The sequence below is a fragment of the Amblyomma americanum genome, chromosome 11 (assembly GCF_052857255.1).
Source record: "Amblyomma americanum isolate KBUSLIRL-KWMA chromosome 11, ASM5285725v1, whole genome shotgun sequence".
Lineage (NCBI taxonomy): Eukaryota > Metazoa > Arthropoda > Arachnida > Ixodida > Ixodidae > Amblyomma > Amblyomma americanum.
The window spans coordinates 22982342-23009774 of NC_135507.1; the positions used below are offsets into that span (position 1 = coordinate 22982342).

Here is a 27433-nt window from a genome sequence, read left to right on the forward strand (position 1 = left end):
AGCAGACTTCGAGTGGGGTTATTTTTTTTTTCAACTTTTTTTTTTTCCCCCTGGGGAACGAGGCCGCCAAGTCACGAATGTTTGCAGAGCTACATGACAGCGCTGTTGTTGCAACGTTTGCGGCGGCCCTCAGAGGATGAGGCCCCCCTGGTGGAAAGGACACTCGAGAACGCTTTTGACGAAAAAGAATAAAGAAGTTCTCGTTGAGATGATGTCTGCGCGCAGCTACATGGTTTCAAAAGAAGACTGATAGCAAACGGACGTTGGTATACATGTACTGCCCACGATAGAATGTACTCAAATGTAGCAGGTCACGAGTGCTTCCCGTTTATAACGCTGAGCCGGATGAGCTGCTTGTTGAAGTAATGAAAGCGGCTCTCAAGATAAAAAAAAAATAAAAATAAACGGCTGTTTACTTTGTTTTAATTTCTATTACTAGTCATCAGCTGTGACTGGCGTTAATGAAATAGGGCCATTTAAAAATAGTCACGCCGACAGCATCAGATGCACACCGCATTCGAGTTGCGTTTACAATGAATCGTTGCTACCGTGTTACAGTTAATCGAGAAAGAGATGAATCAGTGCGATACAGTAATAGACGTGAGCGACATAACAAATGGTGAACACCAAATGTTTAACACCAAAGCGTTTTTTTTCTCTTCGCATCATTTGGTACATATATTGCCTGCACTCAGCGTCTATTGTTTCTGCACGTCAATGGCGCATAGGCTCAAAGAGCCCGCTGCGGTAGTCGGATACAACTGAAGAACGAAGACGTTTTCCCCGTCAGAGGACCCATTTCCAGCCAATGGCGTCGGCCGATTCTCGTGACCCTGCTGGCGTGACAATGCAGGGAGTGGCAGATGAAAGAGGATACTTCTGCCCCTCCATGGTCAGTTATAGTCCCCTCTCTGCATTGTCTCGCTAGCAGGGTCGTTAGAATCGGCCGACGCCATTGGCTGGATGTGGGTCCTTTGAAGGGAAAAAACCGTTTTGTTCTTTAGTTGTATCCGTCTGTAGTGCATTCCAACAGTGCTCAGACAGCGTTTCGCCCGAAGCTTCGTAGCGTCTGCTACAAAGCGTGTAAACCGTAACGCGGGGGTTGGGTTGTTTAGGCGGGCCCCCGGCCTCGTAACACACTCCGTTGCCGACCGCGCGCGTTTTTTCAAAAGGAGTTTCGACGGGCGCGGCCTCATGGAGGCGACGGGCGAAGGTAACACGCGTGTCACGTTTTATTCAGCCTCCCCGCATAAGACGCAACAATCGGCGCCAGACACAGCTATCCCACCCGGCGATTAGCGTACGCGTCCCGTCGTTTCTTTACCCCACACAAAAAGCAAAAACAAAGGAGCATGAAAAAAAAATGACACCTCCGCGTCCATTGTTAAGAAGCTCTCGCGTAGCGGCCCTAACACAAGGAAGAAGGACGCGCGCGCGTGTGGCGCATGCGCAGACAGCCCGAGCCCGTCTTCTCGCGGGACGTCAACCGTCACTCTTGCGGGCGAAGGAGCGGTTCTTTCAGTATTTTTTTTTTCGGAACGCGCGTTCGGCCATCCCCGCAGAAGGTTTCCCACAGTCACAATCGCTCTGAGCTAAGCAGGTAGCGTATGAGTCCCCCCTTCCCGCTCGCCGGAAGAGCCTTCGGCGCCATCTTACGGGCCCGCGAAGTGTGTCAAGGAAGTGCTTCTTTCTCAAACACCGGCCCGCCGCCGCCGCCACGGCACACACGAGAACGGGCCGCATGCCTGCGCGAAGCCCAGCGCAGCACCGCTCGAGCCGCGGAACCGCTTATCATTAACCTCCCCCGCCGCGTTAACGCGTCTCTTGCATACGCGCTTCTTCTTCCCAGCGGGGCGGAAAAAGGCAGAAATGAATGGGGCACAGAAAAGAGGGGCCAGCCCGGCCACGAAGCCGCAGAAGCGCGCTTTAAGGCCAAACGTGCGTCAGAAGTGCAGGATGAGAGTGGCCGCAGTGATATGCGTCTTTTTTTCTTCTTATTCTTTCTGCTTGGTTCTTTCTGTGCCGCACTAGGAAGAGGAGACTCGGGGAAGGGACTGAGGGGGACTACGGCATACCCTGCTCGCTACTTGCCGAGCTGCGCTCGCTTCCGCTCCGGCGTTCTCATTGCGAGCGGCGGCGTCTCGCAGAAGAAGAAAGAAAAGGCAAACAGAAAACGAGGTCTCCGTGTTAGCAGGCAAAGCACGCGGTCGTCTTCTTCTCCGACCACGATAGCGCTTGCGCGCGCATCACATATTACGACGCGAGTCGGAGGCGGCTGCGCTAGCTAGCTAGCTCGCATCGTCGAGGAAGCCTAAAGGCTGGCGGCGCGCACACGCACGCGCGAGACACCGGGGCACCGGGTTGCTCGCAATCTCGGCTGCAATTTCGCGCTTGACTCCGCAGCGTCGTGACGCTCGCAGCCGCCGCTATTGGGGAGGGGGGGCGCCCCGGTGTCTAAATGCGCGTGTTGCTGGCTGGCCGGGTTCCTTCTGGCGAGCCCCCGGGGCGCGACGGCGGAATAACCGAGGCGACAGGCGGCGCATGCATATTAAGCTCGAGCGCGCGCCGAGCTATAGAGAGCGGTGCGGTCAGCTGGAAGTAAGGCTGCCGATTCGGCTGTGCTGCAGTGGAGGTGGCTGTGCGGGGGACGTGGGAAACGTAACGGCTTTTGGTCGAAGCGCTCGGCCGCGCGCTTATTTATTATGCAAGGTGAGCTGAGAGCGAACTTTCAAATGCGTGTACACAACTGCTGGGGGACTGAACGAGGTTTCGGCGGGGTCTGCATTGTTGGGAAGTGTTTCTGCGAAGGTATAGTGTATGCCATTGAACGAGAAATTTAGAGGAATTGTGGAATCATGAAATGAATTGATACTGCGATCTGTAGGCTGGAACCTGAAAATATAGTGTCCCACCCTCTGGTTGCCAGGAACGAGACAGTCTATACTGGAAAGGCTGGTCAGATGCGGCTAGTCAAGTTGACACTTTATCTGATGTTAGCGTGACGTGAACTTCTGGCTGTCGGCTATAGAATGAGAAGTTGCGGTGGCTTGAAACGAAGGTTAACAGAAATGTCATCCCCGTGACTAACAATCCCGGCCATGGCTGTCGCATTTCGGTGGATTACTTTCATTCAGTTCAGTTTGGATTACTACAGTCTGCGCACGAATACGCCTACATAGGAGTAAGAGGAGGGTAAGATGTCTTCTAGCGCACTCCTGTTTATTAAAGGGAGTGTAGTAGTGGGCAGTTTACTGCATTTACGCCCCTTTCTGTTTAGAGGGTAGCAGCTTAGAGTGTAGCAGTTGCAAGTCCCGCTAGATTAATGTCACTCATTTCCTGGGGGCCTTAATAGCGTGCCTCAATCGTTAAGAAACAGCTGCATCGCGTGCCACATCTTTCCTAGCGGCCGCGGTCACCTATCGCGCGTGCGGGACCGCGGCCATTAAGACAACCAACCAGTGCGCCCGTGTCGCGTGCCCGTAGGCGCCGATTGGGAAAGACCAATTGGCATTGCGTCACCTCGATCGGTACCCGAAGGACAGACACACAAAACAACGCTCGTTCCACGTATACGTGTAACGAAACCCAGTCATTTATTCGCGCTCGTTTTCCCGTGTAACATCACGTCACAAACTATTCACCACTCCCTCAGCAAGCTTGATAATCGAAACTTTGTTTTTCTTTCCAACGATTGCTTCGTAGCGAGAAGTGGGCCGGGCCGAGGGCGCACTGATATGTTAATGGCGTGTCGGTCGGTCGGTCGGTCGGCCTCGGCGGCTTTGTTTTCTTGCTTCCAGTTCGCGACAGATTAGTCGCTGGAACGCGGCATCCGACTCACGAAGCCGGGGACGCCTGACCGCAGGGCGGCGCGCGTGGCCCCGACGGCGTATTAAGAGAAGCCGATGAAGCGAGCGCCAATTCGTCCGGACAGCCCCGCGAGGCGAGGCCGGGGCGTCGCGGGCTCTGGCAATGATACGGAGAGTCTGGCTAAAAGCAGGCGTTGTCGCTCCGTTTGCTGTGGTATACACGCGAGCAGCTAATCGCTCGTGAAATGCGCCTTGTACCTGAAACCGAGAGCAGGGGACGAGGGGGGGATCGAACAAGGTAGTAGTTCGATAGGTTTCAGGCATGCGCGTTGTCGGGGGTCAGCCGAGACCTTGTCTCACCGGCGCTGCCGACTTCTGTCGCTGTCTCCCTCTGCGGTGTGTGTTTTTGAATGATGCAGTGGGCTTGGGAATTGGCTCCAGCAGTGACAGGGAGCTGCTCTGGTGACGGAGTGGACGCGAGATTAGATAAGGTGGGGGCTTCCGTTCGCCGCGCAGAAACAGCAGCACTGCATCTATAGACGCGGTCGGTGCAGATTGCGTGTGCCCCTGAACAGTTTTACTTTTTTACGCAGGTACCTGATACTTCGCCGCTGACCGGGCAGCTCCTGGAGTCGCTGTTCATGTATTTTTCATTGTAGTCGTCTTTTCTTGGGCGACGGATAGGTCTATACACACACCTTATAGACTTCGTCCCTTAAGAATGTCAAGAACACGTCTTGCGTAACTGGTCTTGTTGCATCATATGTGGCGTGGCTCCTGTTTCTTTTTTTTGTTTTATGGTGGAAATGACCGCATGTCGCGTCGCCCCACGTTGCTACAGCCAGGTGCCTCCGTGCCGAATCATTCTCCTGGAAGGAACAAGTGTCTCCGTATACAAGGCCAAAGCCGCCAGGGAATGAATCACCCGGCGGAACGGCCTTCCCTCTCCCGCCGCGCCGTTACAACTCCAGCGCGTGTTCTGAGACTGCCCCCACAAGGCCGCGTTTTTCTCATCCGCTGACTCGCGCCTTCCTATTAAGAGATATTCGGTGCATAAACACGGAGCTGTGCGAATCCCCTATAACGACATGTCTGAGAAAAATAAAAACAGGATACAACTGAGATGTTTTACGGCGCGGCTCTGGGCCGTATTCCCAAGGTCACCACAAAAACTATGCACGCGGCCTCGGCTCGTTAAACACGAGCCGCGCGTGTTATTTCATTCTTGCCGCCCTCTTTTCTGCTCCGCTTCCTTAATGCCGGAAGGCATGCGCAACAAAGCGTCCGAACTGCAAAGGCCCAGATTTTAAGATGCGCCCTCCCTTCCTTTACAATCTCACTGCCCCGAACGCTACGGTTCGTCACGCTACACGGAGCGGCAAACCTCTCCGTAGAGAACGACCCCGATCTGTGCATATGGCTTGCGATGCTATCTAGACTCGCTCCGTTGTACCTGGATTGGCCCCCTTCTACGAGGCGTGACTCCGTAATGAATAAACACAGCTTTTGCGGTATAGCGAACGGAAGGATGCCGTCCAACCCTTTCCTTGCCCGCTTCAGTGTAGATCTCGCGTTGAATTGTCAACGCAGTCATCTTTCGTTGCGGTGCCCAGAAACAAAATCCTATACCGCGAACGAGATGTTCCAGTGTGCATCGCACGTCCGCCGCTTTCTTTATAATGTATGTCTCTGTAGTTCAGCGCTGGTTGTTTGTCCTCACATGCTATGTTTCGTGCGTGGCCGACCATCGAGTCGACGAGTCGGATTTGTCTTCCCAAACTTCAAAAGTGAACCCTGTAGCCGCGGACTCGAGTAAACGGGGCTTTCCGTGCCGCGGTTTCGAAATGCAGGTTTTGTTCAACGCGCCGGCATCGATTTCTTCGCTCCCACGCCCCTTATCGATAATTCTCTGATCGGGTCAGCGGAACGACCTCGCGGGCAGGCCGGGACTAGCTTCAAAAAATAAAAAAAACATTCGAGAAAAATTTAAAAAAAATCGAACTGGCTTCGCATTCAGGATTATACGTGCATGCTATACAAGCGTCTCAGTGGCCTCCAGACTCAATTTATCGCCGAAGAAGATCGGCCGCTCAATGAGCGCGCTCGGCGCATTATACATATACGAATGCGATGCTTCGGAGTCGCCGCGCAGCACGACGCAGCGATCAATACGCAAGGCCGACAAGGCCGGAGGAAAAGAAGGGTGGACCTGCGGCTGTACAACAAGCCCGTTGATAGGCGCTGCACACACACACGAGGGACGAGTCCCCGAGTCGTTTACCTCCCCCCCTAGCGGCGTCATTTTTCTAATCGCACCTCTTGAACCGCGGCGACCTCTGGCGAAGAAGAACGAGGTTGCTTCTCCATCGACGAATGCAAATGAGCGCACGCGTGAACGAGGTACGAGTCGGCGCCGTGGCTGGCTTTTAGCGAACCGAACCTTTGCAAGCCGCACGCGCTCGGAATGCGACCGGAAGACTCAACCGTCCGCCGATGGCGCGCACGCGCGGAGCCAGTCTCGGGTCTGTGGCGCCGTCTCGCTGTAGAGCTGTGCAGTGGTTCGCGAGCTTCTTTCTGCCAGTCGGGGAGACGAGCGCACGTTTTTTAAACGTGCTAGTTGAACCTCGTTATAACGAACTTGAAGGAGGCCAGCGAGTACTTCGTTGTAGCCTTAGTTTCGTTATAGCCTACGTTGACCGAGTTTTCCTAGGGGAATTGTCATTCCCCTCGTTATACCCATTATTTCGTTATAGCTAGGTTCGGCTCGTTATAACGAAACGGTTTATAACGAAATATTGTGTATAACGAAGGAATGATTATTTCGCTATACACCGTCTTGTTATAACGAGGTTAGGCTCATTATAACAAAGTTGAAGGGGGCCCGGCGATTGCTTCGTTATAACCGTAGCTTCGTTGTAGCCTGTGTTAACCGAGCTTCCAAGGGGAATTGTCATTCCCCTCGTTATACCCATTATTTCGTTATAGCGAGGTTCGGCTCGGTATAACGAAATAATGGATATAACGAAGGAATGATGATTTCGCTATACACCGTCTTCTTATAACGAGGTTAGGCTCATTATAACAAAGCTGAAGGGGCCCGGCGATTACTTCGTTATAGCCGTAGCTTCGTTATAGCCCGTGTTGACCGACCTTACAAGGGGAATCGTCATCCCTTCGTGTTCGTTGTAAACAGTTTCGTTATAACGAGGTTCGACTATATTCGGACCGAAAGTAATGAAGATATATAGTAATGAAATGTATTTCATGAACGTTGCCGAATGCTGCACAAATCCAATGGGTGTAGGCGCCTCGGCTTGGCTCGTATAGCCCCCGCAGCGCTGCACTGTTCTACAGGGAACCGGCGCCGAACGCTCGTTCCTCGGATCGTGCATCGGCTCGCAAGCAATTAGCCGCCGCGCAGACGGCCAGGCATCGACGCCGGCTGCGCCAACGAAGGCGCCTGGCCCGTGCCTCAAACAAAGGGGGACGTGTGGCGACGTCTTTTCTGCTCGAGCGCCGACGACGCCTCACCTGTCGCCACACAGCCACTATCGTTTTATTTTGTTTTCTATCGTTGTGTTCCCCGGGTTCTATCTTTAACCAGTCCACGACGAGCCGTGTCGTCGCGTGCGCGGCAATTAGATTTTTTCGAAAGACGCTCCTCGCAACGGGACAATCAAGCGTGGCTGAGGGGACCTGTGCACACTCATCCGTTCGCGTATACACTTCGAAACGACGCGCTGTTCTCCGTCGACGGGTTGCCGCTGGCTCGTTAGATAGTGACCGACGGCTGCCTCCCCCTTTCTTTGTATTCTCTTCAACCTTTCTATAGATGCCATGCGCCGCAAACTCGCGAACTGGTGGCGCGTGGATCGGTTCCGACATACCTGTATGCAGAAATTTGCCTTGCAAATCGAGCGGAGGCTCTTTTATGAACTTCACGCGCCGTACAAAACCTTGTACTTGTTACCTGTTGGCTGCTCGAGATAATATTTCTCGCTTAAAGCGGCGAGACCGTTTGGCGCGGCTAGGAGGAGCTTTAGTTATCACGTTTCCGCGCCTTTGCCGCTGGTCCCTGACAGGAATAATAATGTGGATGAGGTGGACTACAGCCAAGCTGTTTATGGAAAGATTTATTGTTTCCATGGCCGCTTCCTGGTAGAAAGGAACATGTATGTCACGGTATGCCACCTCTTGAGGTCACGCTAACACAACCGCCGGTTCCTACTTTCGTGTGTATACTGAGCTGGCAGGCGCGTTTCGCAATATATGATGGATGTTGTTCGGTCAGAACAAACTCGGAAAATGTTTCCCCTATGTCGTCACTGAGCCCGCCGGGTCATACGTGCGACTTGATTCGGTTCCGGCCGGCTTTGTTTCTTTCACGGCCGTTCCTATATAGCTCTGATGTTATCTCCGGGAACTTCGTGTCCATCACTAGTCAGGTTCACAGTTTGCATTCTATTCGTTTATTCAATTCCGCATGCGAGCTTTATTTTATTATTATTTTTTTTTCGTTCCGAACCGCATAGTGAATGACGTCGCGTCGGCTCCGGTATTGGGAAGTGGCACTGCCCCGCAGGTTCGCTACAAAGAATGAAAAAAAAAAAAAATTCAGGCAAAATCGGGGATGCTACGATCCAGGGATCGCCAGAATGGCTCTCGCGTGAGGACCAACGTTTGCATTCGATCAAACGCAGACGTCGCGTCTCCTCGCACGCTGCGTTATCCCGCCCTGTATACACATGCGTTCGAGGGGGCAGCTGCAGCGCGTCGTGTCAAAAATCCGTGGCTCCCTCTGTCGGAGAAGGGCGGAGTCGGGAGTGTGCCTTCAGGCAGGCTCTGGGATAAGGGAGATCGGCCAGTGCTCCCCCTCTCTTCTGTGTTGCCATTCTCGCGAACGCGCTCAAGATCAAGTTCAACATTTCGAGCGTCCTCTCGTGGCGCATCAGGACCCCACCCGGCTGTCACGTCCGCCGCGGGACGTCGCCGGGCCTCGTCTGGTCCCGGCCTGTCACGCTTTCTCTGTGAGCGCGCGCGCGCTCTGAAAACAGGCAAACTTTAACTCGCGTTTGCGCCTTGGAGTTTGCTTTTATTTTCACTCGTCTTTTTTAAATTTGGCACTTCGGTCTCGACGTGTGTGTCCTCGTCTGTGTGTACACACGCGGCAGCGGCGCATTTCTCGACGAATTTGTCCAGAGGAGCCGAGAGACGGATGTTATTCCTGTATCCTCTAGTGCGTTGCTTGGAGAAGGAGGCTTGGGGGGGGGGGGGGGGGGGGGGGGTGCACTTTTATGTGAATCTTTTTCATTTTCACTTCCATTGGTGTCCCCTGAGCCTGAAGAAAAAAGCTGGCAGTTTGAATGCGTTCACAAGCCCTCTTGACGACGAGAATTTTTCGCGCCGCACGGTGCCGTCTCCTTGTCGAGTACATACTTTGTGCAATATTTTTTCCTGCGTATGTTTGCTGGCCCCTAGTTTCCTGGGAAAGCTCTTGTATCGGCGATGTGTTTGGCTACGCCGACGTGTGAATTGTGCGTACAAACGTAGCAACAATGTAAAATGGAAGTGCGGCGTACTCGCAGCTTCCCCCACACGCGCGCGCGTTAAAAAGCAACCACAACAGCGTTTTAACGAGTTATCCAATTGTGCGCCGACATCTGTGTTTATGCGCGATGGATTGTAGCTACAAACTCCAGCTGTGGTTTTGTTTATAGTTTCTCTAAGCCAACTCGACTATGTCAACTGTCTTCCCCCTCCAGCTGTTCGGAAACTTTCGTGTTCGGACGACATAGCGAGCATTGAAGCTAACATTGAATATTTATCTCGTTAAGTTCGTGGTCGCCTTCGTGCTGTAGTTAAAGAAGAAAGAGCCAAACAATTACCAGCACTGCTTGCGCAAGCTACAAGCGTAACGTTGTGCCTGCTGACGTGGTACGAAACACACGTGGGAACCCTAAGAATGGGTGATGGGCGCGGGGGGGGCATCCTGGGTGTTTGCCCACGAAGCCACTCTCTCCCTGGCTTGGCCAGCAGCTTGGCTCGGCTCTGCGCGCAGGCGGACGAGTCAGCCGATTTTGTTTATCGCCCGAATTAGTCGCGGTCGTTCGTTGCTCACTGAGGGCCCGCGTGTACGTTCAGCCACAGCTAAGCGTTCCCCGTCCGCTATTTGTTGATCTTATCTCGATCGGAGCCAGTGTTTGTCCCGGGCACACCGAAATTGCGCGCAGCGCCCCTACGCGGCTGCTGCAACAAACAGAGAGGCTCGTCCTGGGAAGTTCGGAGAGGCACTGTGTTCTGAAGCGCGGTTCACACGGACCGCTGTCAAGTCAAGCCAAGCCATTGACTTATTACCGTCGGCACCGTTGAAGTGAATTGTGTTTGCGACGAAGCGGGCACTTCAAAGGAACTCTAATACCGCGATAAATGCATTATATATACAGTGCAGTGTGAACGACGTGCGAATGACGGAAAACATTTCTCTGAACAAATTTACGGAGCCCAGTTCTCGTGCTATAGTAATCACACTGCGTTCATCTCCAAAGTTCACCTTCGTTTGTTCCGGGTAGCTGCGAGCTCTTAAGACGGCAGGGTTTCCGGAAATTGTACGGGAGGCGGAACGCCTGCAGATAACAAACGGTCATATCGATAGCCCGATATTCAGGCAGTCCAGTTTGTTCTAACAAACCGAGTTAGGGCTCGGGCTTCCTACAAGCAGTCTCTTTGCGTCGTTTAGGTTTTTTTCTAGCTTTTGCTTCTTATTTTACTGCGAAGTTCACTTCAGGAAAGCTTTGCTCCCGAAAAGAAATATGTCTAAGGCAGGCCTAAACTTTTTATCCACCGCTCAATGTACCGGAGGCGACTGCGTCATGCACCTATAGCTAACGCCCACACGTAAGCAGCGCCCGTCAGCAACGGATTAATGGAATGGAATAAGCTTGTGCGAGGAGCGGTGACGTGTGCCGCTAAGCACGCAGCGAGGAGCACACAGGAGCGAGTTTTATCGTTCGTGAATTGCTTTCCCACCCTCCGTTCGGGAACAGCTCGCCGGAGTGATGATCACCGGGCGACGGCGGAGATAGGCCTCGCTTCCTGCTCCACTGAAAGATCGCGGGTGTTCGAGATTCCCTGCTAATTCGCCACTTCCGAATCGCTGCGTGCCGGGCGCACCCTTCTTTTCATTCTCTCTCCATCTTTCATTCGTCTTTTCTCTTTTTTTTTTCACCCCCTTCTTTGTCTCCGGCGAAGGCCGGTCGGAGTCGACGACGTCTTAGGAGGCATACGCTCCTCCGTCTTCGTGAACTTCGCCGCGCGGCTGCTGATTGCTCCTCGCGATAGCAGCGCCGCCCGAGAGGTGCGGCGGGCCTATCGCGTTCCCAGAAACGCGAGCCTTCGCTTCGCCCCCCGTGCGGTAGTTCCTCCGACTGAGTCCGCATTCTCTTTCGCGCTCTACTCTCCGCCCATTAATTTCCGGCTTAGCCAAGGCGCGCCAGGAAATGAGCCGTAAGAGCGCGACCGACTGACTCCTCAGGAGAGTGCGCGCTGCTGCAGCCGCCACCCGCGCTTCCAATCCTTTGTCTTTTTTTTTCTCTCGCAACTTTCGATTCCCGGTAAGTTCTTGGCGTCAGTGTGTGCTACCCCCTTTTATTCGCATGTCGCCGCCGGCCTTTGCCCCCCCCCCCCCCCCCCCCCCCCATTTCCTTATCGGTCTTGGCCGTGTGTGCGCCATTCGGAACGCGTGGATTTATGTTCCCATGACTGTCTCCGGGAACGCCACTGTTTTTTTTCTTGTTTTTTCTACCACCCATATTTCCTTTACGGGCCGTTTCCGACTGCTCGCCGTAACAGTTTGTGAAAGGAGGCCTCCTCGGACGCTGGTTCCGCAACGTCTGCGTTTCCGAAAGGGGCAGCCCGCTGTCTTTCCTTAACAGCGGCCAAGAAAAGTGCTGAGCCTGAACTCGAAGTTATACGACCCTTATTAGGTCGTTACATTGCAAAGTCAAAAGACTGTCGTATCGTCCAGAAATCCAAGCGTCTCCGCAAAACATTTCGTGCGCGTTGTCCACGACCATCAAAGACGAATGCTGACGAGCCTCATGGAGAAAAGACAGTTGACAGTGGCATCAGCAAGTTTTTGTGCACAGCAAAGAAAGCACCGTGTGTCCGTGATTCGTAGACCTTTCAGCGGCGTTCCACGAGTTTAAAAGGACCGTGAAAGTAGCCGAACGACCGCCAAACTAATGACCGAAGAGCTATATCCCCCCCCCCCCCGCCCCCGAGTCACGTGTCCACCACAGACCACATTAGAGATAGCGAGTGTTTCCGGTCCACCCGAATGAAGTTGCCTCAGTACCCAAGTGACACTGAGATGCCGATTACTTCAAAGAAAGTCCCTGATCCTACTGTCAGTGTAAAACCAGGTTGGCAGCAGTAATTGGTTTTTGTGGAAAGGAAATGGCGCAGTATCTGTCTCATATATCTTTGGACACCTGAACCGCGCCGTAAGGGAAGGGCTAAAGAAGGGAGCGAAAGAAGAAAGAAAGGAAGAGATGTCGTAGTGGAGGGCTCCGGAATAATTTCGACCACCTGGGAATCTTTATAACGTGCACTGACATCGCACAGCACACGGGCGCCTTAGCGTTTTGCCTCCATAAAAATGCAGCAGCCGGGTTCGAAACCCGGGAACTCCGTATCAGTAGCCCCCGCCGCGGTGGCTCAGTGGTTAGGGCGCTCGACTACTGATCCGGAGTTCCCGGGTTTGAACCCGACCGCGGCGGCTGCGTTTTTATGGAGGAAAAACGCTAAGGCGCCCGTGTGCTGTGCGATGTCAGCGAACGTTAAAGATCCCCAGGTGGTCGAAATTATTCCGGAGCCCTCCACTACGGCACCTCTTTCTTCCTTTCTTCTTTCACTCCCTCCTTTATCCCTTCCCTTACGGCGCGGTTCAGGTGTCCAAAGATATATGAGACAGATACTACGCCACTTCCTTTCCCCAAAAACCAATTATTATTATTATTATTATCAGTAGCCGAGCGCTCTAACCACTGAGCCACCGCGGCGGGGTAAAACCTGGTTGGTGTTCTACAAAATCCTCTGCTCAGAATAGTCTGCAGGCTGTTTCAGGCCGGAGTTGATAGCCTCACGCGAGCGCGGTTTCCGGACAACGCAATGGCGGCACCGAAGTTCGACGCCAACCAGGGGTGCTCACAGTGATTTATCCCACACCCGCGCGCAAACAATGCGATCGAGATTTATGCCAGTCGACGCGCGCACACGGCCCCTCGTTCGAATCCAAAAGCCTTTTTCTCGCCCCTCCCACTACCGGCTTGTTTCTCCCGAGCCGCTGGGTGACCGCGTTCCCAACTGCTCGCGATGCAATGCGCGGGCTCTACTAACGGCTACCCGCACGCAGCCATCGACCTGCCAGGGCTTTCGATCTCGGAAAAGATGGCGAGGGTTTTCTCCCGCGCTAAGAAAGGGAGAGGGAAAGAGGAAGGGGGCAAAGTGGATAAACAGCCGTGCGATCGGTTTTTTTTTTTCCTGGCCGCTCGGGCCTCAACAATTGCGCATTGTCCGCCCGCGAAGCGCGTTGTGGGTCAGGCGCGGAGTGTAAGCACAATCGGCACTTCGTCCTACAAGCTGTGGGAACAGGGAGAAACGATCCGCTTACTCCGTGGGATGCTAGGGGGGGACCTTCTCTGGAATGCCGGCCGGCCGTCCGCCCGCGCCTGTCGAGTCTGTTGTGCCCTTTCGCTTTCGGTACTGTGCCAGGAACTGTGGCCCTGGGAAATGTAACGGTGATCCCTGGGATGACCGGGCTTTTATCTCACCCTATACACGCGGGTGTGGCATTGGTAGACAAATTGTTCAGCTGGAGTGGCGTCGCGACGATTACTGGCAATGTTGCTGAATACACGAAGGTGTGAAGCCCCCGCAACCGAGAATTCCTTGTTAAGTGCGTTCTTTGGGTGCTGCCGCAGAAAGGAGCAGGGGAAGGACAAACGGCCCTTGACGTTGCAGTGACTACTAAAATTTTTATTTCAAGTTATTGGCCCGATGCATCGTGCAAAAACTCAGCTTCCCTTCTTTGATACGACTACAGATGCAGCGCTGACATATTGGTACTGTACCACGATATCAATTCCACGTGTGTCGCACTTATTAGTGGACGTCAAAGTGACCTCATTTGCAACTATATAGTGATTTAGATCTTATGGCGTTTAACGTGCCAGAGCGACTGAGCCGACGAGGGACGCCGTAGTGGAGGGCTCCAAGAATTTCGACCACCAGGGGTTCTTTAACGTGCACTGCCATCGCACAGTACACGGGCCTCTAGCATTTCGCCTCCGTCGAAATGCGACCGCCGCGGCCGGGATCGAACCCACGTCTTTCGGGTCAGCAGCCAAGCGTCATAACCACTAAACCACCGCGGCGACTGCAACAACACAGTGAGCAAAGCACCTGAACAGTGCTATAGGTTAAGTGTGACTGTCTGTCGGAGTAGGCTCGAAACAAAGACACCTTGGCGTTAGTAAGGAACCCATGCGCCGACAGAGCTCCGCACGGCTGTCGGCATCTCGGACACTGGCGTGGCGCTGACCGCGATCTATATGCTCGCCTAAAAGCTTCCTCCTGAAGTCGCGGCTGTGCGGGCCCGTTCAAGAGCGCAACGAGCGACCTTCTTCGTATCGCTCTCAAATCGGGTGCAACTTCTCTCCGGACTCCTCCCCCGCCTCAAGCCGTGGCATACTCGGCGGCCGCATGCACGCCGTAACACCAGGCCCGGTGTGGCCCACTTTTTTCCAAAGCCCGCAAGCGAGAGCCCGAGCAGCGCCTGCCTTGCTGGCTGATCGATGGCTGGGCGCGCGCCTTTCGCACCTCGAATGCGTGGTGTGTGCCGCGCGCTCGTCAAGCGCCTTTCTTGTTCTATCTCTTACCCTTTCTTTCTTACACGCACGCCACCTATTAGCATCCCTCCGCAACCTGGAACTGTCGTCTTGGGGCCTCACTGAACTTATGCCGCTCCCGCATTATGCCTGGAGATGGCCGTCACCAATTCGTGATACGTTTTGTACACCCCTGTTGCGTCGTCCCGCCGTGTGTTTAGTTCCAAGTGTCAGCTCGGTGATGTTGATGCAGTGATAGCGTAGAACGCACCTGCCTCTGCCGTCGCCGTGCTGAGTGCAGTTGAAGGCATCACTGGCCATACAGATCTGTGTAGATATACAGATCACTCAGCTCTGCCGACGTCACGCGCGTCTCACCGGTGTCAAGCTTTGCAGGGAGGAAATAAGTAGTCTTGAGGAGCGTTCTCTACTTCGCGAGACTCTATAGTCGTCAGCAGGGCTCTCTACTAAGAGGGCGGTTGACGCAGCTGGCAATTAGAGCAGCCCCCATCACCCTCCCACTCCTCCCGTGTTGAGGTACTGGGAAGAAGTGAAGAATGGTTGCTGTTGAGGAACGTGCTTATCAGGGACCCGTCACGTGCCTGTCCGATACGTTTGCCGCGGGTGTTCCTTATCTCGCATACTGTACTTACTGTGCCTCACTGTGACCGGCTTGTAAGACGTCGGTTACCTGACATATTCTCTCTGGGACACACGGAACACATACACTGCTGCCCGGTTTCAAAGATGAGGTTGAAGGTGTAAATAAGGACCCGTTTTTTGTGCGTTTGTTGCCCGCTAAGAAATTGTAGCATACGAAATGCGTCGCTCGCAACTGACGCGCTGTTCGAACTGCCTTCCGCTGGATTATCTTTGGTGTGTTTGTTGCCTACGTGCCAGAGGAGCGTGTCGATTTGAAGCGTACAGATGTGCGTTAAGGCGGATATAACTTTCCATACGTCTAGTATTTGCTGTCAGACTCCAGCCACACACATACCTCTAGCGGTCTTGTGTGCTATCTTTCAGCTTTTTTTTTTTTTTGAACAGCTTCGATTGTAACGTGGCAGAGCCTAGCGATGTTTTTATTTCACCAGCCGAGTGCTGTTTGGCATTCTGGCGAGCATTTTAGAAGAAATATCGGCGGCCATGTGAGGCGTAGAACGCGCTCAAGCGAGACTCAAATGGAAGAGCAATTTAAGCCATTAGGGCAAAAAAAGATATATTGTCCCATGAAGTAAGTATAGTAAGGTGAATGCTTGTTCTGCTTACATACTTTTTTCCCTTGCGTTTATTGCCTGGATTGTCGTCAAAAATGGCTTGTTTTGTCCTTGCGTGTTTCTGTTTTTCTACGGACAGCTCTGAGCTGTTTGCTTGAAAAGTGTGTTTCGCAATCAGCTTTTTTCACAAGGTGTGGCTCCCTCTGGGGAGTGGGTGAAAACTATAGCTCAAAACAAAAGCGTGTGAGAGACGCAGGCGATATAAGCTTCCACGAGGCGTCAACTGTGCCTGCGCAGCAGGAATTGTATACTTGACAGCTGCCGCCATCTATCGCCTGAATCTGTCAACAGAATGAAGTGCGCATGCGCAGTAAGAACTGACTGGTTGTTTTATCGCGCATGCGCAGATCGGCCGCTTGAAAAAGGCGGATCGGATATGCGCTGAAACTCCGGTGCCTCAGCCTCTCTGCAGTCGAGTTCGAATAGCAACGAAACAGAGCAGTTTGCTCGCATTCGTGTAATTAAATCTGCGCAATGAAGACAGCAGCTGGTTAGGCGCAGTCCATCTCGCGCTCTTTTTTTTTTTCGTTTAGCAGTGACGAGCTCGAAGCTCTTTTCCCCATATACAAATCACACGCGTTGATTAATGGCTGCAGTGGCCAACTGTCGTCGCCCAACTTCAGCCGACCGCCTGCGAGTCACGCGGTAAGCCTACTTTGTATAAAGTTTGGCTGGAAGCACACGAAGTGTAACATTGCAGCGACGCTACTACGAAACGACACGCCAGACGAACACGCAGCGAGGCCTGTTGAGCACGTAGTTGTCGAAACGACGCGAAGGCACCGCAGGGGGTGAGCCGCACTTTGTGTTTTAGAGTTCACTTGTTACCCATCCCCCAAACTTGCGTACAAAAGGATACGTGCTTGCATGCTAATGATCTGACTTCATGTACTTCGTTAAGGTTTATAGTACTCAGCCAGTGTGTTTCCTTTTTTTTAGTTGTCTGTTTGTGTATGTGTGTGCTTTTGTTGAATTGTATTACAGAACCCTCGTCTCACGGTCTGTTTTCCCCGTTTTTTTTCTTCTGTTTCATTTGTTTCAGTTTCCCTACCCAACTATTCGATAAGGCCACCCCAGTTGAGCAGAGGTAAAGACACCCAGCGTTTTTTTTACCTTTGTTTGCTCATTTTCTCCGCTTTCATTTCCCCTCATCCTGTCGTGCCTAACAACTTTCTTTCTACTTCGTTCCATTGCCTGGAACGCGGGAGGGAATTCGGGTGCATCCTCTGAAGTGCTCTAACCCAAGTTTCTGCCTTTATGTCTGTCTCACCTTACGCTACGCTGTTGTACTAACCTTTTGGAAGCTTTTTTTTTTCTCGACCACGTCCCTGTATTACCACTGCTACGTCCGCATGGAAGCCGCTTGTCGGGGGTCATTTACAAAGGCGCGGGAGCTTTTCTGCACGATGGCAGAGGGCGGGCGCTTCTTGTGTCTGCATTTACTTGCATTTGATGCGCACGTGTTGTGCATGCGTCTGTGTTGCGTTGCTTTGTGAGGGAGCGCGCTTTAGGCAAGCGAACACGTTCGATTGACGTGTTTCCCGCATGTGTATAGTAAACGTGATGAGCAGACGACGGTGCGAGCCAGACGCCTCTCCCTACCTCGACACGACTTTGCCCGCGCGCGCGCCATCTAGCGGGCGCGGTGGATGCGCCTATGTGCGCTGTGGGGAAGCGAGAGTTCGTCGGGCGCCTGAAGTTCCTAATGACTTTAACAATTAGCGAAAACGTCGCGCGCGCGCCCCACCGCTGTGCGGCAGCACGGGAGCCCCCTTTCATCCCGTCATCCAACTTGATGCTGTCGGTGATGTTGTTGTTTCTGCTGCTAGCACTTGTGGTAGCGATGGCACTGACGCTTCGCGCACCCGACATCAGCGCCGTGGTGCGGGCTAGAAACGTGTGCGGCTCAGAACTGTGCAGCACTGTAGAGGCTGCTCAACCGGCGTCAGGTTGCAATAGTTGGGCCTGCGAGTTGCAAATGTGTGGCGCGTTGTAAGAACGGTTAATGATTGCAACTAAGCGTCCGTGGCCAGTCACGACAACCGAGCGAAGCGCCTTCATTACGTGAGGCAGCTGTTCGACATCCAAGGCAACATTCGCAGAACTTGTGCGGGACGCCGATGGTGCGTGGACGTATCCCAGCGCGTCATGGACGTTGCCAGCGTATCGAGCGCCGTCTTGTGGCGTGAGTGGCGTTCATATAGTACGTGGGAGGACCTTCTTGAATCCCGGTCAGCTGACGTCAAATCTCAGTGCCTTTACAGCGCAGCATGGTTTTATAGTTAAGGGGTACCGCAGGCAGGACGCGGCGTCGAACCGTCGGCCCCCTTATCGAACAGGGCTTATGTGGCGTGCTTTACCCTGCGTCGCCGCGACCTTTTTTTCAAAGTATAAAAGGTTCTAAAACCAGGCAACATTGAGAAGCTAGAGAGAAGCGAAATTGGCGGTCGCGCAGCAATTACGCTTTGCGAAGCTCTCTTATACTTGGGGATGGAGCTGTATACTAACGCAATGGCTGGCACGCGGTGTGGGTTATAGGCAATATAGTGTAAAACTTTCTTCTATTGCGCTTAGATCTGACGCCTGTGTTTTCGGGTGCGGTGACGTAGGTGTCCGGGTAGATGCACTCAGAACAGGAAGAGCGCTGATCTTAACGTTCAGGAGGAGACCTTCTTGCAGACTGTTTCCGTTCCGATCACGTGACTGCGCTGCTCAAGAAAGCCTACTCTTGTTTTAAGGAGGTAGACGAAAATACTCGTTCACTTCCGCGAGCCGCTATAGCAAGTCCGCCTAGCCTTTCCGCAAGTCGTGACAAACCACCGTGATCGTGATACCAAGAGAGCCCAAGTCTGGCTGCTGTACGCACGACATGCACTTTTTTTTTTGCTTTCTCGGCACCCACTCGGGTCTCTCCGCTATGCATAGAGGTGAAAAGAGCGCTTGCATAACCTTACAAGCAGACGGTCGGGGTCATCAACCGTAGCTCCAACGCGAAGCCGTGCCGACGTCTAGGACAACACTGGTGCCCAAGTCACGAAGCCCCCCGCTCTCGGCGAAGCCCCCGACAATTAGTGAAGGCACAGCGAGCTGTGCGCGCCGTTAAGTAGTGAGTGCGGATAACGCGATCGAGGCCGGGCACCGTAATCGCCCTGGACTCCTCGCGAGGGGTCGCCCTGTCACTGTGGCAAGCGCGGCAAGCAAGACGCGCGCAGACAGCGGGCGCGCGCTTCGATGTGACCTCGATACTCGGACATGCTCGTCTGCTTGGCGCGCGCCGTTCGAAGCGGTCTGGAACAACAACAGACGCCGCCACTCACGACGAATAAAGGAGGGGGGGCTGTTCACCCCTTTCATTGTCTCTAAACCGCGCGTCGTCCTCGAACACAAAACGACGACGGGGCCGGGCCAACCGGTCTCTCTCAATTCGAGACAAACAGGACGACCCGACACGGTTTTCATTCCTTGTACACACGGCCAATGGACGCAACAACCCGTGCGCGCGGGTCGAACGGCTTTTTGAGGAAGAAGCGCCGGCTGGCGGTCCGCTCCGCAAACGGTGGCCGCCACTCAGAAGCCACCCGCTGGGCGACCGCGTTGTTCACAGTCGGTCGGTTGGTCGGTCGGCGTGGGTAAACCTGTCAAGAGCGGGCAGAGGCAACCATGACGACGACAGAGGCAGAAACAGCAGAGCGAGTGCACGGTCTGCTCTCGTCAAACTTCGCCAGTGGTGGCAGCAGCTGCGGTTTTATTTCTCTCTTGCTTTTGAGTGCCGAAGATAGGAGATGTCGGCTGACGCGCGCGTACCAACCGGATTTCAATGAGCACCCTAATGCTGCGGCGCTCGCAGAAGACAGCCTTAGCGGGGAGCTGCAGTGGAGGCAGGAAGCGGCTCCGAAGGAGGCATTCGACAAGGGGTCAAGTTGTCACGCTTGGCGAGCGCCTCTGGCGGTCGGTGGCGTCTTCGACGCGTGGCCCGGAACGTAGACGCGCAATTGAACGAGGAAGACCACGTGAAGAAGAACACGTCAAAACTTCGGAAAGGAATGTTAAACCTTGAGGCCTCCAGCCTTTTTTAAGGCCTCGCGGCCTTTCGTACTATGCTTTCTATAAATAACGCGTGTTTATTTTTTTTTTCTTCGTTTAAGCAAGCCACCGAGAAAAGGCGGACAGAAGCTGACCTAGAAACAATCCACGAGTGGTTGCTCAAAGCGAAGCAGTTGGAGGACGTACCAGTGACGACTATGCCAGACAAGTGGATGTGAGGAATGCGATTCTGGCCGCTCTTCAATAAAAAGCCAGAGCGATGACGCGGCCATTAGATCGCGTGAGTTCCGAGCGTTTTCTAGTCGCCTGTTTGGCGTTCACGTGACTTACTTTGTGTATATACCTGCGCGGCGCCGCTTCGCGACCGGATGGTTCGCAGCGAGATAAGTGAGGGTTTCCCAGCTTATGCGTCCCACATACACGAGAAACAGGACACCATACGTTACGCCTCATGACGTAACAATGCTCAGGAAGTCGGGAGGGGGGGCTTTCAGCGATCGCGTATACATCGTGATCAGTTCCGACCGCGCTTTGGCTTCCGCCTAGCCCTTGCGCTATCTGCTTCCGCTGCGCTGTTGAACAGGCCGGCAGAAGGAAATCAAGTTTGCACTCCATCCGATCGTTCGCAGCTTCCACGGAACGGAGCTATAGCACGCAATGGCGTCCCGAAGGCGCGGTTATGTTGATTGAATCACAATCATCGTATTCACCGACGCAGCAGTAATGTATGAGGAATGGCGGTCTAGTTCTGCTATCCGAGGAGGGGTCAGTATATAGGGTGGTGGGGGGACGTTGTAACGGAAACCGACTGAGGAGAACGAACCACGGCCTTGCAGCTAATCCCGCTAGCCGGGCCAACTTCTCGGACTGCTCTGTTCTGTGCTGTATGCAAGTGAGTGGCGCCGCAGAGTCAGCCTGCTGCTCCAACTCTGCACAATGCAGAAAGAACCGTGCAGTGCTGTGGAAGATACAGCACGGCTTTAAGTCGCGAGTGCAAGGCTGGAAATGTGCGTGTAATTCCCGTGCGGTGTAGACTTGCAAGCCAATACACGGCGCCGCAAACCTTCGCAAAATCGTATATTCCTGAAACGGGTTGTTCATTCGACCTTACTAACGTGAAATTTAATTGTGGAGTATGGATGGCGCATATATCATCGGCGAAGGCGAACAAACATTTCCACGAGGCAAGGCGAAGCGTGAGGTTGAATATGATTCGCCAAGTGTGTGTCCAGCAACGCAAACGCTGCGTTGCCAAATGACGCCGACACTAATAGCCGAATTTCGGACATTAATGCCCGCCACGCGCTTGCATGAACACACAGCCGCGTAGCTAAAGCACGGCGTTGCACGGGTTTCAGACAGGCCGGCTGTAAGTGGGCCATCATTACACGTTCCGCAGCGTCCGTATAGCGGAGCGCCCGTTGCTGGCTCGGCTCTCGTGAGCTAGCGCCGAGCAACGCAATGCTGTACAAAAGCACAACTCCTCGCGCCATCATCACGAGCAGAAAGGAAGGGACGGTCTGTTGCGGAGTGCGGCGCCAAGTGGAATCCCGTAGCGTAATTACAACCCAACGAGGCTGGAGCGGAGCGCTCCTCCTCATACGGGCTGCTCGATTGCCGCAATCGCGTCCAAGGATCTTCGGGAGGTCGTGATGGACGCCGAGACGAAGGCGAAAGTGCCGACGCGGTGCGATGCGGCGACAATCGTCGCAGATTGAGCAACGGTACGACCTGTCGGCGTTAATTAAGAGAAGAGAGAGACGGCTGGTGCGTAGCGGTAGAGAATCGCTCTTCCACAGGTTTGGAGCTGTTTTGTGTGCGCCTTGATTTGAACTAGATTACGAGCGATGAAGCAAGCAGGCCGAGAGTGCACCTGTATGGGGGTCGACTCGGAGTTGGCCCCGTCTGTTGAGCTCTCAGTGTGACGTGAACTTATTTAATTCGGTGCTGTGAGTGAGTGAAGGTATACGTTTATTTAGGGGGAGGTGGTTCTTAGGCCTAAAGGCAGGAGAAGGATGGTTCCGTAAAGTTGTGTTCCCTGTTGCTTATCGCCTCGTTCGTAACCGTAATTTCTCCCAGAATGCATAGCATGTGCGGAAACCACTGCATATGTGTGCTTTAAGATGTAGCACTGCGCTTTTATTTATTTTATTTTTTCTAAATTTACAAGCCTATAATTTGTCGCGCGACCTTTTACAGAAGAATGGAGTACTCACGGCCTTTCACACCTTCAACGATAGGTGTTGCCAGACCTCACAGATGGCGCCTCTGTCTATTGCGCCCAGAGCCCCGGGAAACCGTGGTCGCAGCACAACACTTTCCTAGATTTCAAACTCTAGTCTCGCGTGCGTTACGGTAAAAGCGCTCCAATTCCTCTAACGCCTGACGTCTGCGGCATGCCTGTTTGCAAACGAGCATTAACGAATGGCCGCTTTTCTTTCCTTTTTTTTCTTGCTCGTGACGGACGCGTGCTTCTGTTGCAACCGACTTGTGGGCGTAACATACCTCGGCTCATCTATCTATCTGTCTCCTCTTTTGGCGCAGAGCGCATCCGCTACACGACCGAGTACACGTGCGAGGGACGAGAGCTGAACATCTCGTGCCCGGAGAACTACCAGATCCACCTGGTTCGCGCCAACTACGGCCGCCTCAGCATCGGCATCTGCAACGACTTCGGCCGACTCGATTGGAGCGTCAACTGCATGTCCTACAAGTCGTTCCTCATCATGCAGGACAGGTGAGCGGAGGGAAGGAAAAAACAAAAACAAAACAGCGGACGGGGCAGGTGCTGACACCCACCCCTTGAGGGCGTCTGCATGCAACCGCGAAGCACTTGCATAATGTACCGTATCTACTCGAGTATAACTCCAGCATAACCCGACCAGAAGGGACGGGTTGTAAAGGGGAGATATGAGAGAGAGATAGCATAGCGCGACCCGCTTCCGCGAGGCGCCACTGCGCGTGAGCAGAACGTCCCGAGGGCACCAGATGGCGCCACGTGCTCGTCTGCTGCGTCTGGACCAATCAGCGCGTACGCAGCGGCTCCCCGCGTGAAGCGCATCGCGGTAGCGGATACCACTATGCTATAACTCTATTGGCTCATATGCGAGCGAACTTTTTGACAGAGTATAGTATTTTTGCTGCAATCTAATCCAGGAATCGGTAAAAATGCGCGGTAAGTCCGTGGGGAGGCTACCTGTGGGTGACATCTGTTATTACAGTTACGACCCGTGGAATTAATGCTTGCTTTTTGAGGGGACGGATGGTTGAGCAAACCCAATTCCATGCAGCGCTTCTAGTCCTTTGTGGCTTAACAGCGTGTTACAAAAGCGTAGCGGACGAGATGTCGTTTCAATACGTCACAAACCCGACCTCTGTTTCAGGTGTGCACACAAGTCAAGCTGCGGAACGCACGTCTCCAGCAGTCTGTTCGGGGACCCGTGCCCAGGGACGCTGAAGTATCTGGAGATGCAGTATCACTGTGTACTCGGTAAGTGTGATGCACAGAGCAAAGATACGCGCGAGATTCGACGAACGTAGCGGACAAACCCGCGCACGTTGCCGACGCACCGGTACTTACACCTCTCGAGCTTTTCTTCACCTCTCGAGCCGAAAGGCTAAATCAAGCTCCGTTTCTGCATGTACTGTCGGTGACAGGAGCCTGCAGGTGGTAAAAAAATGTATCTAGGCGCACGGGTCCCACGTCTATGAATGAACACTTCATCTTACTATGACATTTGACAGCACGTGAGGGCGACTTCCACCTTCACAGGCGTGCTTTCGAGCCACTGGCTGATAGCAGAGATATCAGCTTTAGTGACAGTTCACACGTCCTGGATACTTTTGTATGCGATAGTACATGAACACAGTGGACCTAGACTGCTATAAAGCGTTCGACAGTCGAGCCTCGCTATAACGAAGCGGTTTATAACGAAATAATAGATATAACGAAGGAATGAGGATTCCCGTTGGAAGCTCGGTCAAAACGGGCTATAACGAAGCTGCGACTATAACGAAGTAATCGCCGGGCCCCTTCAACTTTATTATAACGAAGTTCAACTGTATATCAAAACTCAAGGTTATAACTATGGACAGGATACGTGAGACCAGGGCGTTCAGAACCTAATGTTGATTTAATCAGCAACTCTGCACACGCAGAGGGAAGATAGGGTTATTATTATTATTATTATTAATCTTTAGTAGATCGACCCACAGGGCGGAAGAACGTTCTCGCTACGCGATCGCAGCCTCCTGCTTCTTCCGGGAAGGAACCTCGCCGAATCGAACGCGACGCCCAATCGCTGACCTTTGCTCTGCTCCTTTGCTGCAAAGAAAGAGCCGACAAAGAAGGGGGGGGGGGGGGGGGGAGGAGCAGTGAGGGGGAGGAGGAAGAGGCTTGAGTGACCAGCGGCTCTAGACCCTCCATCCGGAGGCTTCGATCGCCAGCGGGCATTCGGCAGAGGCCACAGCTGCGCACGCGAGATCCGCGACCAAGCGCTCCCGAACCCCTTGAGAAAGCCCTCGTGGAACCCCACCCCTCCCTTCTACACTGCGTGCCCCCGGCCTGCGCTCTCGAGTGCGGGCCTGGTTCGATGCTCAGAGCACACGCGTCTTCGTTGGCGGAATCTGACCCCCCCTCCCCCGGCACACACACGAGAGAGCCGTGAGGTCGAAGGCGAGGAGTCCGAGGGTTGTAGGCGCAAGGGCTCTATATGTCATTCACTGTACGTCGCCGGCGCCGAACGCGACAGACTCCTCCCCCACCACCTGCGTGCTGCCCGGGGCATTCCCTTCCAATCTCACTCGACACCCCCCCCCCCCCCACCTTCCCGCGCCACCCTCGAGAGTTGAAAATGAACCACCGGCGCCGCGACTCCCCCAGAGTTTCGTTCGCTCGTTCGACCGGGGTCCACGGCTCCGAAAGCTGACGAGGGAAAGAGGCTGGAGGAAAAGGGTGGGCGTAAGGGCGGCTTTCGGGAACCGCTGCTTCTCTCTCTCTCTCTCTCGAAATGACCGATGAGATTAATCGAAGGCGCGCCCCGCGAATTCTCATTCTCCCGAGCCGGCGCCGCGCATGCTATCTCCCACGCCATTTCTTCGTTCCACACGTCGGGTTGCACTAAACCTCAACCCCCCCCCCCCCCTCTCTTCGCCACTAGCGCGCTCGTTCTACATCCCCCCCCCCCCCCCCCCCCCCCCCATCGCATTCCGGCGAGTTTTCTGGTCGACATTAAGCTTTGCGGTTTGAACGCCGCTGCCGAGTCCTCCCTGCGTAGGCGCGCTGTACACGCATTCTTGCGCACCTCGACAGACCTCCCCCCCCTCCCCCTCCCCTTCAAGCGGTGCATGCCTGTGTGGGCTCTGGTTAGCCCTCCTCCTCTCTTCTTCTCCCCTTCGCCTTGCGCATCGTCGGCTTGCCGCCGGTCGTCGCTTTAACTCGATGGGTCAATCAGCGGAGGGTTTAAACGCAGGGCGCATTAAGGAACGACGACGTTAGGCGGTCGATGCCAAGGGAGTTTAGAAGCGTCGATCGAAATGGATCTCCTCAAGTGTGGCCGCGAATGGAAGTGCAGTTTGGAAGTGGACTCGAGAGAAGCAGTGAAATCATTGACAGCGTCTACTACATCCGATGCACTGTCATTAAACGCTCAAGTGCTGAACAATCTAGGTCATCACTTTGACCAGACATCTTAATCAACGTTAAACTTGACAATGGCTACAGGCGCGGCGCAGTGAAAAACCCTGCAGCGGCGTGTATTGTCGCGGTCGTACAAGATCCTCTTGCTTGGATCTAACCGGCTGCATCACCAACGGAGCCGTCTGCTTACATCACTGACCCCGTCAACCCACTTGACGACATGACGCGGATTTGTACAGGCTCTTCTGCCTTAAATCTGTCAGTCAGGACCCAGTATATACCCACACTGGCCCGCAAGTCGCTCCCGCGGTCTTGGAAGCCGCTGGGGACTGTGCTGCGCCTAAGCCCTCCCGAGAGAGCTGTGCGCTCTGTAGTCTGGTTGCACTTATAGCGCATTCTGTGGCACTGACGCGGAAAGCAAACCAGGATATGTTGTAAGCTGCATAGACACGTTTTTCCGAGTTTTCCATCGCTGCTTCGCCGTGCGGAGACTTAGAGCCAGTACCAGCACTCATCGTCCCAATGTCGGTTTGGTACAGCGAGGAAGTTCCTTCCCCATCGGCCGAATTGAGTTCCGCCGGCGCCTCTCCGCCCCGGCGAGCGAGCGTTCGTTGTTCGGCCGTCCATAAATCCGCTCTCGGCAACGAAGTGTCGACGACCGATTCATCGCCTCGGCCGCGCCAGAGAGAAAGACATTGACAATTCCGCCAGCTGCATGCGGCAACGAAGCACGCACAGACACACACACCCCCACAGATCACGCGGCAGCCAGGCGCATTTCGGCCGCGTCCCGCCACCTCTCCCTGACGCCTTATTCAGCGGGCAAAAACAGACGGCCGGGCCTTTGTGTTTTTGTGTTTCTTTATCTTTGCATGCAGTGGCGTTCCTTCCGCCTTGGCCCGGGAGGAACCTATGGCTTCATAGAGGACGCCCGCGTGGTATAGCGGCTCCTCCATCACGGGATATAACTCCCGGCGCTGTTCTTCCATACACCGTGCCGCCCACAGCGCGCGCCTAACCGTGGGGCGGCCGAGGAAAGCCATCTCAGAGAGAGAGAGAGAGAGAGAGAGGGGGGGGGGGGGGGTGGAACCGTTCCCACCCCGAGGCCTTTGCCTCTCGTCCATGCATGCATGCATGTGAGCGACGATGGCGGGGATGGAAGAAAAAGATATATGCGCGGACGGAAGAAAGAGAGAGACAGAAAAGAGAAAGGCGGTGAAGAAAGAAACCTATAGGAGGCCGCCGGTGTTATGCGTGCCGAACGTCGCCGACGGTCCCCTCGTCGTCGTCTCAACCATCATCTCTCGACGACGACGCGACGACGACGCGGCGTATAGTGTCTCGTATTTTTTTGTTGTCTTTATTATTCATCGCTTTTGAGGAGATGACTTGCGACCGCAGGCGCTTCTTTCAATCCCCCCCCCCCCCCCCCCCCCCTCCCGGCCTCGGCAATCAGCTTTTCTTTATTTCATTGGTTGCCCCGCGTGCTGCGCTGTGCAGCTGTGGCTCTATCCTTTCCTTTAGCCCCCTTTCGGAACAGCGACCGAAGGCGTACAAACGCCAGCCGCCGTCGAACGGCGAGGAAAAGGCATCGAGAGGGCGCTTCTCGTACTTTCCTACATAGAGGGCGCGTCTTCTTAGGTAATGTGTACACACACAAACGCGCATCTAGGGCTCTTCTGCTTGTTTTCGCCGCCGAATCGGAAAAGCGGCGAGAGGATGAGAGGGAAAGCCGGCCTCGGATCGGCAGGAGGTCCCGGAGTTTTCGCGCCTAGCAACGAG

General features: G+C 54.1%; 1 protein-coding gene across 1 annotated transcript in view; it reads left to right on the top strand.

Annotated features, from left to right (window-relative positions):
* LOC144110970 (latrophilin Cirl-like) overlaps positions 1 to 27433 on the top strand; it is a 285442-nt gene that overhangs the window by 222076 nt on the left and 35933 nt on the right. The window contains 3 exon segments of the mRNA XM_077644042.1: positions 17012 to 17056; positions 22558 to 22750; positions 23397 to 23521. Coding sequence (XP_077500168.1) covers positions 17012 to 17056; positions 22558 to 22750; positions 23397 to 23521 — 363 coding nt within the window.